The sequence below is a fragment of the Phaethon lepturus genome, unplaced genomic scaffold (genome assembly GCF_000687285.1).
Source record: "Phaethon lepturus isolate BGI_N335 unplaced genomic scaffold, ASM68728v1 scaffold45744, whole genome shotgun sequence".
Classification (NCBI taxonomy): Eukaryota; Metazoa; Chordata; class Aves; order Phaethontiformes; family Phaethontidae; genus Phaethon; species Phaethon lepturus.
The window spans coordinates 18012-34105 of NW_010537985.1; the positions used below are offsets into that span (position 1 = coordinate 18012).

Here is a 16094-nt window from a genome sequence, read left to right on the forward strand (position 1 = left end):
CTGTCTTTATACTATTTTGCATGGTTTTAAAATCTGCATAAACATATAAATATGGTTGTAGTTTTTTAACAAGTGTGACAGTTGAGATTTTATTGATACCACTCTGAACCTTCTGTGCTGCAAATTTAAACTATTTCTTATATTCCCTTCAGCAGCCCTATCAAGCCATGGGTCATTGTCATCTCTAATGTTTCGCATATTGAAACTACCTTTAGATCCATCAGTTTTTCACCTTCTGTCCTTCATCTCTCTTTAGACTGACAAGCATGTTTTTTCAATCTTTTCTAGGCCTCCCGCCCACCCCCAACATTTTATCATTCTTGTTAGTCTCAATTTTTATCTAAATTTTTCTTTAAAATACATTGCTTAAAACTGGACACAACACTCTAGATTAGGCCTTCCCAGTGCTGTTCCATGCTTTATATAGTTTTTCCTTTGTGATAAATCTCAGATTTTTTGTTGTTGTTGTTGTTTTGTTGTGTTTTTTTCCTCATTGGAGTCAGATAGACTTGTTAAGTGTATCTACACCACTACCCTCACAGCCTGTATTTTTTTTTTCCTCCCCTGTACCTAATCAGTTATTTTCTTTTTTTTGGTATTTGTCATTCAGCATGTCTTTGCTGAAGTGAAATATTTCACATTTGTCTTTGGTGTTGGATGCAGGTTTTACAGGTATGTGATACTTTGCTGGTGGCATAATTCATAAAAACATTGGATAAAATAGTCCAGGCAGGCCATTTTATAATATTGTATAAGATCCTCTCCCATTTTGATGGAAAGCCATTAATAACTGCTCTGTGAGAGTCTGACTTTTTTTAATTGGTAACTAGTTTTCTGTGTGCAGTCATAGGTAATCTACCCTATTTTGAATCCATTGATGTAAGGCAATCTTCTTATATAATTTCAGCTATTAAAGAGAAGGCTTTCTTTCTGGAAAAATAAGTTTCTCTTCACAAGCTGTTATGATGTAAATGGCCAAAAGCTTAACTAGCATTATTTTTCCAATATTATAGTCCTTGGAGCATGGCTAAAATGACTAGGAAGTCCTACAATATGAACATTTGTTTATTCTTCTGTGTCTGCACCCTCAGCAGAAGCAGTCTCTCTCTTGAAAATTCCCTTTTGAGCTGTTAAAAAAAGGCAATATACTCTCCTTAACTATGTGGGCATATATAGGTTTTCAGTGTGAAGCGAAATTATGGGTTATTTTTTACATGCTGCACACAAACTGTTCATGAATATGGTAGAAAAATCGTTTCATAGCTATTTCAGCATCAGTACTCATCCTAGAAGTGAACCGCTTCATTCATGCAGCATCTAGTATTTTAAAATCTCTCCTTCACAAGGTATTAATGTCTTATTTAATAAGAAACAGTCTTCTGTCCATGAATCTCAAAGCTCTTTATGAGTATTCAGTAACTTGGTTATAATAGGATTACTTCATCAATAAGACTGATATTTTAAGAGCTTAAAATGACTCTGACTTGGAAATAACACTACTGATTTTTTTCATCTACTCATGTTACATGCAACACCTAGAGTCACTATTACCTCTTACAATTGTAGGCACTTTATTCTCTGATTACTTTGATGCTGTGGAGAGGCCAGTGCAGTCAAAGTGGTTTAGTCCAGCTGTATTTTTCCGCATACCTGAGCTACCTTGGGTCTCTGTACGCTGCATTGCACAGTATGGTGTAAACATACTTTAATTAGCTGTCTTCCTGGAATGCTCATCGAAGTCTGATTATTCAACCAGGCATTTTCAGGTGCACTGGAATTATGAACGTAGGTGGAATTGTACCTTTCCTTGCTAAAACATAGCATGAAGTATCTAACTAAATAAAACTGAAGGAGACGTAGGAGTCAGGGCACATTATATGGCATACCAGCTGTGTAGGATAAAAGCAAGCTGTCTTTTGCAGCTGCATTTAGGAGTCCCAGCCAGAAAGAAGAGATTCTTTTTCACGTATCCACAAGAAAGTAGAAATTGTTCAGAGCTTTTCTGTGAGAATGATGCTGGACCAAATTCAACCCGGCTATAAGAAGTCTTCACTTCCATGGGAAGCTGTGCTTGGCCCAGGGGCCCTATTCATTAGAATACTGTCCCTCTTTTATGAGTACCGAGCAAATAGAGTCCCAGAGACTGTGTCAATACAGTTGGAGGACAAGTAAACCAGTGTATTGATTTTGACATAAGTCCAAAGTAATATCTCTCTAACAGAAACCTTATAGCTTGGAAAAGAACTCATTGAAATAGTGGCTTAATAAAAGCAGGCAGTTAAATTAGCAAAAATCTAATTGCAGTGTCTGCTCAATTTGGTTGTCCATGAAAGTAAATCCTAATAACTGTCTGGTATACCTAAGTCATACAACAAAAAAAGGTTATAGTGGAATTTATATTTTGTAGGAGGGCATTGGTATATATTTCTCTCTATATATCTTATTTACAGAGCATCAGAGCATATGTCGTTTCATGACTGGGTCTTACCAGGATTGAAGCTCCAGGGTTGGTCTGCAGGTGGATTGCTCCATTTGTACGGGAACGCTTGCTGTGTTCTTGGAATGGCTCTTCGACTGATTTCAATAATAATTTTTTTTCCAGTATCTAAAAAGAAATGAATGGGACTATCTTCTAGGACAGTAGTCTGAGACGTGGTTGGGGAAATCCTCTCCCTTGGCTTTTGGGATAGTGTTGACAGGTTCTCAACTTGTATGCATCCAAGTGCTTTTATGGGCTGTTAGTCTCTGGGGTGGACTGAGTAATCTCGCACTGTTTATGACTGTCTCTGTGAATCAACAAAATATAAGAGATTGTATGCTGTAGCATTTCTTTGAATTTTGTGGGTGTGATTGCTTTTGCTGGTGGTTTAATATCTTCATTGCTTCTTCTGTTTTTCTTTTTTTTTCCTTCTTGATATGGAGAAATTCTCATTGCATCCTCAAGGGATGTTTTGTCACTTGAATAATATTTAATAAAAATTGGTGATATGTCCACCAGGGTGCAGTCTTTCCCAAAAAAAAAAAAAAGTGGTGGTCAGGTAACTGTTCAGTGCGCTGTTCCTTGGAAGGCAGATGAGTTAGCATGATCTTATGAGAATAAGACAAATAATCCACTTCAGGAGAAATGGAGAAAGACCAAGATATGTGTATCAAAATGAGAACCTCAGTATCAAAAATTGTAAATATCCTGAATATCTATGAAATGCTGATACATCTTATAAAGTATTTATAAGAGTAAATGCAGCAGGTTTTTTGTTTGGTTTTTGTTAACAAGACTCAATAGCTGTAATGAGGAGACTAAGATGTGAATACTTAATTCTTTCAAAAATTAAAGGCCATTGCTGCTGCCTCTGATACCATCCACATTAGTTAAAGCAACTGCTTTTAAGTTGAGGGAACAAGCTTTCCTGACTCTGGCAGGCAGAGAATGAAATAATTTCTGGTGAGGAGACAGAATATGCACAAAGCCCTAGAAAAGTTGATTTGCTTTCATTTTTCCCCCCCATCTCCTTCCTCTTCCTTCCAGCTGCTACCATCCCCAGGGCTGCCAGACCTGCGTAGCGCTCACTCTGACCCAGAGGAGGTAGTGGGCAGGGCAGGAGGCTGCAGAGCCAGAGGCTGCTGCTAAGCCGGAGGGCTCTCTGTGTGCAGCAGCAAGGGGGCTGGTTTCAGCGTGACTTACTGGCTTTGCAAACCAGGGAACAGTGCCCTGAGCTAAAGCAGCAGCTGTTTAAAATCACATGTCACTACCATAAGATTTTGAGCTAGTCTTTTCCTTATGCCGTGTTACAACAGGAAGAGGTTGCTATGGCATTTCAAAATCCAGTGTTTGCATTACAGAAAACCATTTGAATTCTGTGTTGACCTCGCTTGGAGGAGGGTGTTGGGCCAGGGGCCTCCTGAGGTCCCACCAGAAAGATTCGGCGACTTTGCTCCCTGTGACTACTCTACTATTTATTTGCAGTGTGCAAATTTAAGCATTCTGGCAGCAATGCATACTCGAGGACCTCATGGTAATACTTTGTAGTAATCCTAATACCCAGGGCAAATGAAAAGTGGATGGGATTTCAAAGTGTCAACCTTGCCTATCCCTACCTCCTTGAGAGCCAACAGGGAAAAAATCATGGAATGTAGGGGGGCAGAGAGAGTAATAAAAGTTGTACAAAACTAAAAAACTTGACATAACAGTATTTTGTTTTTCCTCTTGTTGTAGGTTATGCATTAGATCCCTCTATAGATAACCCTGAAGTTGCTACCAAATATATTGGTTCTGTAGAAGAAGCTGAAAAAAATCAAGGTAAATAATTCAGAATCTCATATAAATGACTTGCAACTGATGACTGTTTCTGTTTCTTCCTTACTAAGAAATGGAATGGGTATTGGCAAAGGAAGGACTTACCCATGTCCAAAGACACAATAAATGAAGATGTGTTGCGATTGTAATGTAAAAATATGAGAGAGATATTGGGGGTCTTTGTTTTCCTGAAGTAGCAAATATTTCAGGCTATCATTATGTTAAATTTCAAATTGTGATTTGTAATTGGAACCTAGCATGTGCCATTACATGAATAGAATTGATCTGTATGTTTGAAAATGTAGCTTTTTGGTCCTCTTAAATTCTGTCTTAGCTAAAACTGTGGTATATCTGCATTAGGATACTTGGATGTTGGGCTAATCGCCTTAACTGTCCTACTCGGTAGCAAACTGATCACTCCATATGCATCCTCTAGCATTCTGTTGAGAATTGCATGTTATCTCTGCTTAGCAGAGTTAAGCTGTTTGGGTTATTTGGAAAAGAAAAACCACTGGAAGGTTGCCAAATGGTAAAGGCATAGTGTGCCGCTGGGAGGATTGACTATCAGAGGCATGGGGTTTGTAAGTAATACTTCGATACAAGATATTTAACGCTCCAAGTGACTTACTTGCATTGGAGAATTGTACCTGTGTAAACTTTACAGTTATACTTTCCCTTGCATGTCTTTTTCTAACATCTTATCCACATGTGTATAAAAAGGTTCTTTAGTTTTGTGTCCCCTTCCATGGAATATATCCAAAGTTATTTCATTTTTTCCTTCCAAAGTAAGATAAAGAAAATAGACTTATTTTGGTATAGCAGCTACAGACATTAGACAGAAGTGGCTAAGATTAAATCATTTCAAAAATAATAAAAAAAAACTTTTCATAATGGAATTTTAGTAATTTATTTTAAGAAGACTCTTCATTATGTGCAGTTCCTTCATATGTTCAATACTTAAATTTTTATATTGTCTATTTCCCCTTGCTTATGTAAAGCTCTTTTTGGCTCCTTTGCACTAGAAGAGTGAGTATTACTGATGCTATAGGTAAACATTGTTTGAAAATTGCATATAATTGTATATACAACTTTTTGAAAAACTCTTGTCATAACTTTAACATCTTTTAACTTCAATTTTTTTTTCATCCCATATCTATATTGTTTAATGGTTTTCACAAATGAAATTCTGAGGGCACAGCATCTGTGAAAAGCTAGCATTTATATGAAAGTGCAAGGTAGTGGTTGGAGGTAGATGACCGTGTCAATGGGAACAGACTTTTAAGCAGGGCCTGTTGCGACAGGACAAGGGGTAATGGTTTTAAACTAAATGAGGGCAGATTTAGACTAGATAGAAGGAAGAAGTTTTTCACAATGAGGGTGATGAAACCCTGGCCCAGGACGCCCAGAGAGGTCGTAGCTGCCCCATTCCTGGAAACATTCCAGGTCAGGTTGGACAGGGCTCTGAGCAACGTGGTCTAGTAGCAGATATTCCTGCTTATTGCAGGAGGTTGGACTAGATGGCCTTCAAAGGTCCGTTCCAGCCCAAACTGTTCTATGATGCTATGATTTTTTTTTTTTTTCCTAAATTAAAATATGCAGTTGTGGTTGGGGTTTTGGGACACTTGTCTTATTTTGATTTTGGGGTGGATTTTTTTAAGAAACTAGAGGTGAGGGGGATCAGAAGCCAATTGTTAGGACTCTACTCTTTCAAACAGTGCGCTATTGAAAGTATGAAAATTGATGTATTCATACAGTCTGCAGACTTATTGTTAAAAATGCATGGGTACATGCATGGTTAAATACTCTTAACAAACCATGGTTCCTCTGTTACTGTACATAGTTAACAGTGTTCATAGTTCGAAAAGTTAGCAATGCTTTGGCCAGTTTTGCTCAAATGCTTTTTCCATTTTGCTGTGTAGATTGGAAGGAGTGGTGGTGGTAGTTTTTTCTTTTAAACTGACTATGATATGACCGATGATGATGTATTCTGTGTTAGCAGCTAGGCAGTGTACCGTTTCTTTCTTCAGGTTTAACAGTGTTTGAAACAGGACAAAGGAAAATTGAAAAAAGGAAGAAATTCAAGGAGAATGATGCCTCTAATATTGATGGTTTTCTGGGACCATGGGCAAAGTATGTTGATGAAAAAGAAGTAGCCAAGCCATCAGAAGTAAGTACTACTTTAACACAATAGATACAAATTGTTAATACATTGCAGTGGTTTTAACAAAGATGGAGCTGCACTAGTAGTTCTTCCGTGCTGACGATCCATGCTATGCTTCAGGGTCATAGAAACTTTTCAGGTGATATGTCCAAACAAGGTATTCCGAATATTCTGCATTCAATTATTTGCAAGACTGTTTGGAAATAAAATTAATTGTATCTGTGTGTAGTGTGTAGAGTCTGATTAAAAGGTGTTTATAAACAGAAGCAGCTTGAAATGAACTGAAAGTAAAACTTGTTTAAAGAAGAAAAAAACCACAGAAAAACAATCCCCCCAAAAATCCCTCTTCAACCAACAAACATCCTTCTTGTTCAGTCAGTGATGCTTAGCTGTAGTCCATGAATAGAAAGATAATATTTAATTCTTTTCAGTATACGTAGCTTTTTAAGTTATCCTGATTTTGATAAAGTTACTATTTTTCTTGATGCTTAGAGTATTTCTAATCTTATTTAGCAAATAAATGTGTTCTTAATAGTAAGTAAACAGTAGTGCAGTTCTGGATTTTTGTTTTGTGATTCTGAACACTGAATTTTTAAAACTCAAGATCATGTTTTATTTTTTCAGGAAGAACAGAAGGAGTTGGATGAAATAACAGCTAAGAGGCAGAAGAGAGGAAAAGTAGAAGATGATAAACCTGGAGAGGAGAAGACTATATTACATGGTAATGGCATCTTCCTGCCTGTTCTCATTTTCTTGCTCACTCTGTTTTCTTGCCTGCTATATTAATTAGTAAGGATGGCAGACAGCCTCAGCAAAACTGCTGAGGCACCTTGATGTTTCTGTAGTGGAGATAACAACGCTCACAGGCATAAGCATAAAGGACAGTGAAAGAGATAAACTTGGACTAATTCCACTTCATACTTTGAAGAGCAGCATGGAAATGACACGTTTCAGGGTACCAGTTTTATTTATTTATTTTTAATGGTACTAGACATACATACCCCTTTCCTACTTTACAGAGCAAACATTTTAAAGTTATGAGTTTGGCTTAGTTTCAGCTTCAGAATTACTGCAGTTTTATGTGTCAGTACTTTCATTAGCAAGGAGTGCTTTGAGTTATGGCTTACATACAATTTAGAAAATCACTTGGACTTTATACTTCCTCAATTCTTAATGTAAATGTTCTTGCTGTCATACTATGAGTTATTGTGTATCAAATAATCACCCTATGGAAGCCTATTGCATGTCGTACCTTCAAAGAAAATGGTTTGGTAAGTAAGTAAAATTAAGTGATTTTCGGAAATTATTAATTCAGTTCTCTGCATGCAAAACAGTCCTGCCTTGTATTGCTTGGCAGAGGTAGTTAGGTAAACCAAATCTCTCTCTGTTTACTACTTTCTACAGCCAGGCTCACACACTGAAGCTTGGATCATCCTTTCTTACATGAATTAAAGAAGGAGTGGCTATGAGATATGTGTTGCTGACATCAGTACTTCATTCTGTTTATATTTAGTAGATCGTGACAATATTTATTGAATAGTGACAAGCATAACAAACCTGAAATTTTAGCCATTGAGCCTCCTATAGAATATTTTTTTTTATCCAACTTTTCATGGTCTCTACCTGAAGTTTCACAGTGAGAGACCTTACAAGATAAACTTTAATCTTCTCAAACACAAACATTCCAGAAATATGCCATTTTGTAGACATGCGTAAACATTGCAGGAGGTCACTTGTACAACCAAAACTGCCATAACAATATCCAAGAAACTGAGAAATTAATTTAATCAGTGCACAACTTAATGTCATGGCTATCCAACACAAGTCTGCTCTGAAATACCTATTTCCATGTACAGTGCATCCCTGCATGTCTGGCTGTCCAGTCACTTCTTAAATCCCATTAAAAGAGCAGGTGTTGGCTACTGATGACCAATATTGGTTCACACTGGGCAAATGGATCTTTTTTCTCTGATTTGTAATTCTATTGACGTGACTGACACAGCCCAGAGCTGGCTGCAATGTGAATTGCAAGCAAACGCCGGGGTTAGAGTTGCACATTATAACTTGTGTACAGTTAGTGTAAACAAACCCTTGTTGGCCGGAGGAGCTCTCTTGCTGTTTGATGATGAGTAAGATGTGTAGAGGGGAGATTGTTTTAATGTTCAGATTATCAGATTCCAAGCAGACTTTGCTGAAATGATTTAATTTGAGCTTAACTGATGTCAAATAAGATTCCACATCTGTACCCTATGAAGTGTATTTTTCTCTCCCCCCTTCACAGCAGAGCAGCTGTGTTGAGAGAAACCTTAATTGTGTGTGGCTGTTGAGCCTTTCGAACATTACAGCCTCTTAAAATACAGGCTTTTGGATTCCCAGAATTCTGTGTTTACCTTTTCAGTTAAGGAAATGTATGACTATCAGGGGAGATCTTATCTTCATGTCCCTCAAGATGTTGGAGTTAATCTCCGTTCTACAGTGCCACCTGAGAAGTGCTATCTTCCAAAGAAACAAATCCATGTGTGGTCTGGACATACGAAGGTAGGAAGTCGTGCTTGTGAGTGTGCATCATAAAAACTTCACTTTGTGTTTGAAGCTCGTAACTTCTATAAAACTGAAGTATCGGTAGAAGGAAGGAGTATTTTCATCTTTACCACATTATGCATGTAAATGGTTGCATTACATGGTCACACAAGGTGTTTGCCTGCTCAAGTGCAGTTGCATGCCTGCATATACTTTTTCATGAACATAGTGACTTCCTGACCTCCTTTGAAGGGACAAATATTATTCAGTGACTTCTGTAGGATTTGAAGTTATTTCCTAAACTACCACATGAATAAGAGTAAGGGTAATTCTAGAGATCCCTGAAAATGCGCTTTTTTTTTTGTTGTTGTTGTTGTAGTAAAAGTACTTAAGGGCTATTTCATATCTAACTTTTTATAAATTACATAGGTTTTGTGATTATGATGCATCAGGATTACAGGATTCACAAATACAGCTATTAACCTTTGAGTGGTCTGCCTTGTTAAGAGTTTTCTTTGATGATGCTACTTAACATTTACACTTTCTTCTTGTGCCAGAACCTGTAACTATATACATAATTTTGGTATTTAAAAAGTGTTTCACTGATCAGATTTGTAAAGCCTATACTCAGTTTGCTGCTTCTTTTGTCTCCAATTTTCAGTATTGCTTGAGGGAATATGCTGTGCTGCAATGGACAGCATCTTAATGATATCTGAAAGATGGAAGAAAGGAGGACACAGGGAACACTTTTAGCTTTTACACTTTTTGAGTTGAGTCACAGCTCTGAACTATTCTTTAATGATTGCTACATCAAAGAGCTTGTAGCTGCGACTATCAGTGCTTTCCAGAATAACATCTCCTCTTCAAAGCTCTAGTCACTCCTCTGCCTATTATCCTATTAGAACGGACTGATGCATAAAGTAGCCTCTCCCTTCAAACAAGACATGAATAACGATATCGATGAGAGAAGCAAAAGAAAGATAGGCTGACAAATCTGGAAAAGCTAGGGGAAATAATAGACAATAATAGGGAGAATAAAGCACCCAGCTCCAACCAGGGGTGGGAGGAACTGGATGGAATATGAATGGAGTAATTGACATGACATGCAAAGAAGGGACATCAAACCATGAGTGCTTGGCGGTTCTTTGGACTTCCTCTGCAAGGAGTACCTGAAATACAGATAGATGGGAAAGTGGTGTGCCCGGGGAATCTGAGCTCAGTGGGTAGAAGTCACTGGTAGTATATATAAGAAATGGAGCTTCATCACCTGCCCCACCTGAAAAGACTTGTTATACAGAAACAGTTGCCCAAACCCACAATTTGTATTTCTTTGCCATTTACCACAGTAATAGTGTGAGTGTTGAAGGAGGGTGTATGTACAGCTGGTGAAGTGAATCAATTTGTTGCCAGTAACAGTTGTTCAAAACACATCACTATTTCTAAAGTAGAATGTGAGTAGGTTATTTCTTTTCAAGATACAGCATCTGTATATTTTATGAAGATAAGCTTTTGCTTTTTGCTTAGAAAAGAGGACAAGTGAACTGAGGAAATACCTAGATGCTCCACTTACTTTTTAATTATGTCCTTATTTATAGGGTGTCAGTGCAGTTAGATTGTTTCCTCTCTCTGGGCATATCCTGTTGTCTTGCTCTATGGATTGCAAAATTAAGGTGAGTTATTTTTCTGTTTTGTTTTTTTTGTTGTTGTTGCTGGGGGGGGTGTTGTTTGTTTGTTTTATTTTTATATAAAATATATGTATATATTTTATATCATCATTGAATACAGACAATGCATTTTAGAATACTTAAACATTTGGTACTTCTACCAAATACCTTTTGCCTGGGTTACTTTGTTTTTCTCGTTAAATTTTTAAATTACAAAATATTTGGAACAAAAAAATAATGTGAAGGACTGTGGGTGTTAGAACAGTGTTAATCTAGTAATAGCATTTAGAAGGTCACAAGTTCCTCAGGTTATTGCCTTTGTTATTATAATCATTCATTTTCTATGAAGTCTAGTTTTACAGGTGGCAATAGGTTTCTGCTGAAGTGTTTTACTGAGGCATTTGTGGTCTTCAGCTAACCTACATTTAGTCTGTTATGCATCATATTGGAAAGTTGTTGTTTTTTGTTGCCTTTTTTTTTTTTACTAGCCAAACCTTAGGGCTTTAAAGTTGGAATATGGTATAGGGGTTTTAGTTATTTTAAGGGGGTTTTGCTAACAAGAAGGTGACAAAGCATTCTTGCGAATTCCTGGGTAGGTAGTTGTGATTAATCAGTAGATGTCATGTTTGTAATTAATTTCTTGAAAGATGTTGCCATATATGTTTGCATTTAATTTCAGCATCATTATTGTTTAACAATTGACATCTTTTCTCCCCATCCCTTTTTTTTTTTTCCAAAGCTATGGGAAGTATATGGTGATCGAAGATGTCTACGAACATTTATTGGTAATAGTCTTTTTCTGTAATCTGATGTATATTTAAAACTTCATGGAAGGATATGATTTAGGTTAGCTTATTAATTTATCACAGAGAGGACCTGTAGGCATCCAATGCAAATGGTATTCAGTATGATCTGGCAATAAGAATTGAAAAAGGTGCAAGATTTTAATGAAACTTTGTCATTATTCCAAGCAATTTAATGTTGATGTATAACAAAACATTAGTGCATTGCAGTCATCAATGTGTTATGCAAGACTCCTTTCCAAAGGCAGAAGTGTAAAATTAAATTGCCCTATCTTCGTGTTGATAACAGCAGCCCTCTCTATTTATGCAGTGAGGGCATCTCATGGTCTGATGATTCCACCTTACCTAGGTGGTTTCTTCAAGTCTGAGTTTCTAGTGCAAAAGCATGGGATTTTTTTTTTTTTTTTTTTTTTTTTTAGGTTCAGGTGCCATCTTTGTTCATGTAACAGGTGCTTTTAAAGCAGATAGCTGAGAGAGAGAGAAATACAAACTTCCTAGCAGCCTTGAATGCAGAACAAAATCAGCTGATTCTCCTTTTGAAATGGGAACATTTCTAGAACACTAGGTGAATATATGTTGAGTAACAACAAAGAAGTCTTTTTTTTCACCTAATATTTCTGATGACAGCAGTGTGGCAAAGATGATGGGCTCAAGAAAGGTTCTCTCTCAATAGATTGGTCTTTCTGAACAGCTTGACTGTTTCTGAAAGGTCCTGATTATCAACCAGATTCATCTGCTGTTTTGCTATGTTTAAGTTCCTGTGCCAGTATGTTAACTGAAGAGGTCTCCTATAAGTCTGATGCAGTGGTCAGACTAAAGTAGTGGGGTTGAAGGGTAGCAAGGTTAACAGCAGATGAAAGCATTCTTCATTTTCTGATCTAATATTTCCCATATTTTGTATCTGTTTTCTAATTTTAAATGTTTTTCCTTTAAATGTATCTCCTGTGTCATTTGTCTGTCCTCTTTTTCATTAGATGTTGACAGTTATTACAGCGTTTAAAACTTCCTTTGCAGCTCTTAACTGTGACCAGAACAATCTTTGAAGCCAACAATATTTAAAGTTCTGCTTGTATATCAATTGTTGAATGATGCGCAGTGGTTGCTTCTGTGCCATGCTATTGTTTCTCTCTCAGTGCTTTAGAGGTGTGGGGATTTTTGGTTTTTATTCTCATCATTCTTTAGGAGTTACATTTTCTTTCTCACTTGAATCATTCTTTGCTAGTGCTCGTGAAGAACTTCAATAAGCAGTTTCCTTGTTCTCCTTGCATTGTTAAAGACTGGAGCATTTAATTTGAGTAATCTTTTCCAAGTTTATGGAAGTTAGTTCTAAGTTGCTTAAGTTCTAAGCATGAGTGGATGAAAGTTTATCATAGCATTTTTTTCTATCTTGTAGGACATAGTAAAGCTGTTCGAGACATCTGTTTTAATAATGCTGGCACCCGATTTCTTAGTGCTGCATATGACCGCTATCTTAAACTCTGGGACACTGAAACAGGTAGACTTGTATTTGTAGATGCTGTTATTTGGCACTATGTTTAATTAATAGTGAATATCAAGATATATTATCAGTCAGGTTGTTTCCAATTATCCTTAATATTGTCTTGTAGTTAAGTGTTCAGGATGAATAGTCTTTTTTTTTTTTTTCCCCCTAAATGTTTTCTTGTTATGTGGAATGGTGCAGTTGACACTACCTATACACCTGTATTTCACATACCTTTTTATTTGAGAAGTTTGACTGTTATTTGTAGTGCTAGAACAATTTTCAGAAAAAGGCAAAATTTTACCAAATCAGTTAATTGCATGTTTACATTTACAGGCATAAAATTATGTGATGAAATCACACTTTAGACCTAAACATGCTTAATTTAGAAGAATTATTTCACTTGATCTTTTGGTTAACCTGCACTTGAAAACCACTCCAGATAAGAAAAGGTGGTGAAAATTGAGCTGCTGGTATAGGGAGTTGGTTTGATGCTCTCGCAGAGCTGCCTGGGAGATGCTCTGTAACATTCTGCTGCAAATAGTTTCTTAAGCTAAAAAGATACTGGATAGATTTTGTCAATATTCTCTTAAACTTAAGTCTGCTCCTAAGACAGGGAGTTTCCATGTTTTGGAAAAGACATTAGCTTTTTTGGTTAGCAGCAGTGCCACTAGTCTTATACAGGTGACAGCCAGAAAGGTGTAAGTCAAATTTTTGAGTCTTGAGTCTGAACTCAGTTGTTTAGACACGTGAAAAATGTATTGAGCTTTCAGATTAAAACAGATTCCTGTAAGTTACAGGTAACATGTAATCAGGGTATTTATGGCTGAGGCTTTGAGAAGAGGTCAGTGGTTGGTTTTGCAGTTGGATTACTGTTATCCCTTTCTAGGCTTAGGATTGAGGAATTCTTGCCTGAGTTTAAATCTCTTGTCAAGACGACCTTTGAACTTAAGAAGGTGATGCTTTGCAAAGACAGTGGTCAGCTTGTAATACCTTGGCCAATCCTGACGTCCTTTATATGTCCTGATGACATACAATGTATTGAGCAGTTATATTGTTTGGAAAGCTGTAGTAAAGGTGTGGAACAGTTAGTATGTGTTGATACAGGTGTGTGCATACAAACATGCAAAAGAAAGTTTAATCAAAGAGCAGGGTAAATTCTACCCTCTAATCCTCTCAAGGACTTCAAAACAAGTATTTCCTGCTGTTAGTAAAGTAAAAGTAAAATTAATGTTTTTTATCAATATCTGCAAAGAACTAATCAGCCCATAGAACTTCCAATCTGACGCACTATGAACGGCCTTTCTGTTGCAGGGCAGTGTATTTCAAGATTCACAAACAGGAAGGTTCCTTATTGTGTCAAGTTCAATCCTGACGAAGATAAACAAAATCTCTTTGTTGCAGGAATGTCGGATAAGAAAATTGTGCAGGTATGTCTACTTGATATCTCTTCCTCTAAACATTATGACATTTAGTAAAAAAACCCAAGGTCATGTTCTGACATTTTTATTTGTAGTGGGATATTCGAAGTGGTGAGATTGTGCAGGAATATGATAGGCATTTGGGAGCTGTCAACACCATTGTGTTTGTGGATGAAAATAGAAGGTTTGTGAGTACATCTGACGACAAGAGTTTAAGAGTCTGGGAATGGTAAGTTTAAAAATTTGAATTTTAACTTGAAGTATATTATGAACAAACTGAGAAGAGCATTTATTTTTAAAAGTATATGTAGCACATGGGACACCGGAGTGTACTGAGTTCTAGCTAGCTGAGGAAAAGCTGGATTTAAATTTCTACAAATTTTTATGTAATTATATATGCGGTAGCTAAAATGTTTCACAATAAAGTAGAACCAGAACAATCTCAGCTATTTTTGTTGCTAATTTCTGGTAACTGTTGAAGTTGGGCATATACTCTGCAAACTCTTGCATACTGCCACTCAGTCTAGTATGGATCATAGTTCTTAAGCATTTTTGTCCAGTGAAAGGAAACATCCCTTCCAAAATCTTTGTGTAATACTTTCAATGTCTTTGAAATCATTCTTAATGTCTAATAGCACATTACTGTCCCTAGCTTACTGCCCTGCTCTACCAATATTTGAAAACTGGTTTTGAAGCCTACAAAACCTAAATCACTGTATACAAAGTAAAATGTCTTAAATAGCCTCTGTTTTATTGGTACAGATTTTATATGGGCATTGGGTTGTATTTAGCATTAATTATTAATAATTTATCATAATATTGTATCTTTTAGAATCATTTCTCTAGAGATTTTAATCTTCAAAAACAGTTGCTTTCTGTCACGTTGATGAATACTAACCAGCCCATCCTGGCTTAATGCTCAAGACACATCACAGATTTCCTTCTCCCCCAAGAAAGCATAAGACAGCCCTGTCAGCCTGAAGCACACTGTACTCTTATCAGTGCTCTTTGTTCTCTCCCCTTTTCCCAAGGGTGTATTAGCCCTTCAATTAACCTTTTAAAGAAATGTCTGCTCTGTTACATTAGAGTATGTGGGTTTCGAAAGCTTTGAACTGGGATGTGCATAGTATTATGTAATATTTGGCCCATCTGCGAAATAACTAGTTTAGTGTAGTTTCATTTCTGGTTTTCTGGTAGTCTGGGCTTTTTGGCAATCAGAATGAATACAATAGATGACAGAAAAGTGAAAGTCTATCCAAGAAAAACTCATAAAACCATCATTTTAAATTACTTCCAATTTTTAACATATCTGAGGAGAGATTTGGTTTCTCCCATCTGAAATGTTTTACACAAGGTTCTAGTACTAACATTTTTCAACTTAGGAATTTTAAGATTTCTCTAGGATTTCAAATTTCATTTTTAAAAAAATCACTCCCCTATCTTTAGGTATGCATTTCCTTTTGCTGTTCACACATGCAAAGCTATTGCACAATATGGACACTAGTTCAACAGCTCTGTGACTAATCAGTTCCTTCCTAGCTTTTTTTTTTTTTAACCTAGACAAGAGACTTCAATCTGTGGTATTTGAATGTTACCCAAGCATCCAGCAAAACCCTCAGCATGTCTGTGATCAGCTGCTATCATTGCCAGTAGCAGCAGTGGTAATGACCAAAGTCTGGGAACCCAGGCTTAGGCTAGACATGTAATGCTGTCACCATATGTCACTCCAAGCAAGCCTCTGTTCAGTACTT

General features: G+C 36.7%; 1 protein-coding gene across 1 annotated transcript in view; it reads left to right on the top strand.

Annotated features, from left to right (window-relative positions):
• Positions 1-16094, top strand: part of CDC40 (cell division cycle 40) — a gene marked incomplete at its 5' end in the record, with an annotated part of 31508 nt that overhangs the window by 7995 nt on the left and 7419 nt on the right. The window contains 9 exons of the mRNA XM_010286631.1: positions 4214-4297; positions 6322-6461; positions 7080-7176; positions 8854-8993; positions 10571-10645; positions 11379-11424; positions 12836-12937; positions 14237-14352; positions 14439-14572. Of these exons, the coding sequence (XP_010284933.1) occupies positions 4214-4297; positions 6322-6461; positions 7080-7176; positions 8854-8993; positions 10571-10645; positions 11379-11424; positions 12836-12937; positions 14237-14352; positions 14439-14572 (934 nt within the window). The remainder of the gene's footprint in view (positions 1-4213; positions 4298-6321; positions 6462-7079; positions 7177-8853; positions 8994-10570; positions 10646-11378; positions 11425-12835; positions 12938-14236; positions 14353-14438; positions 14573-16094) is intronic.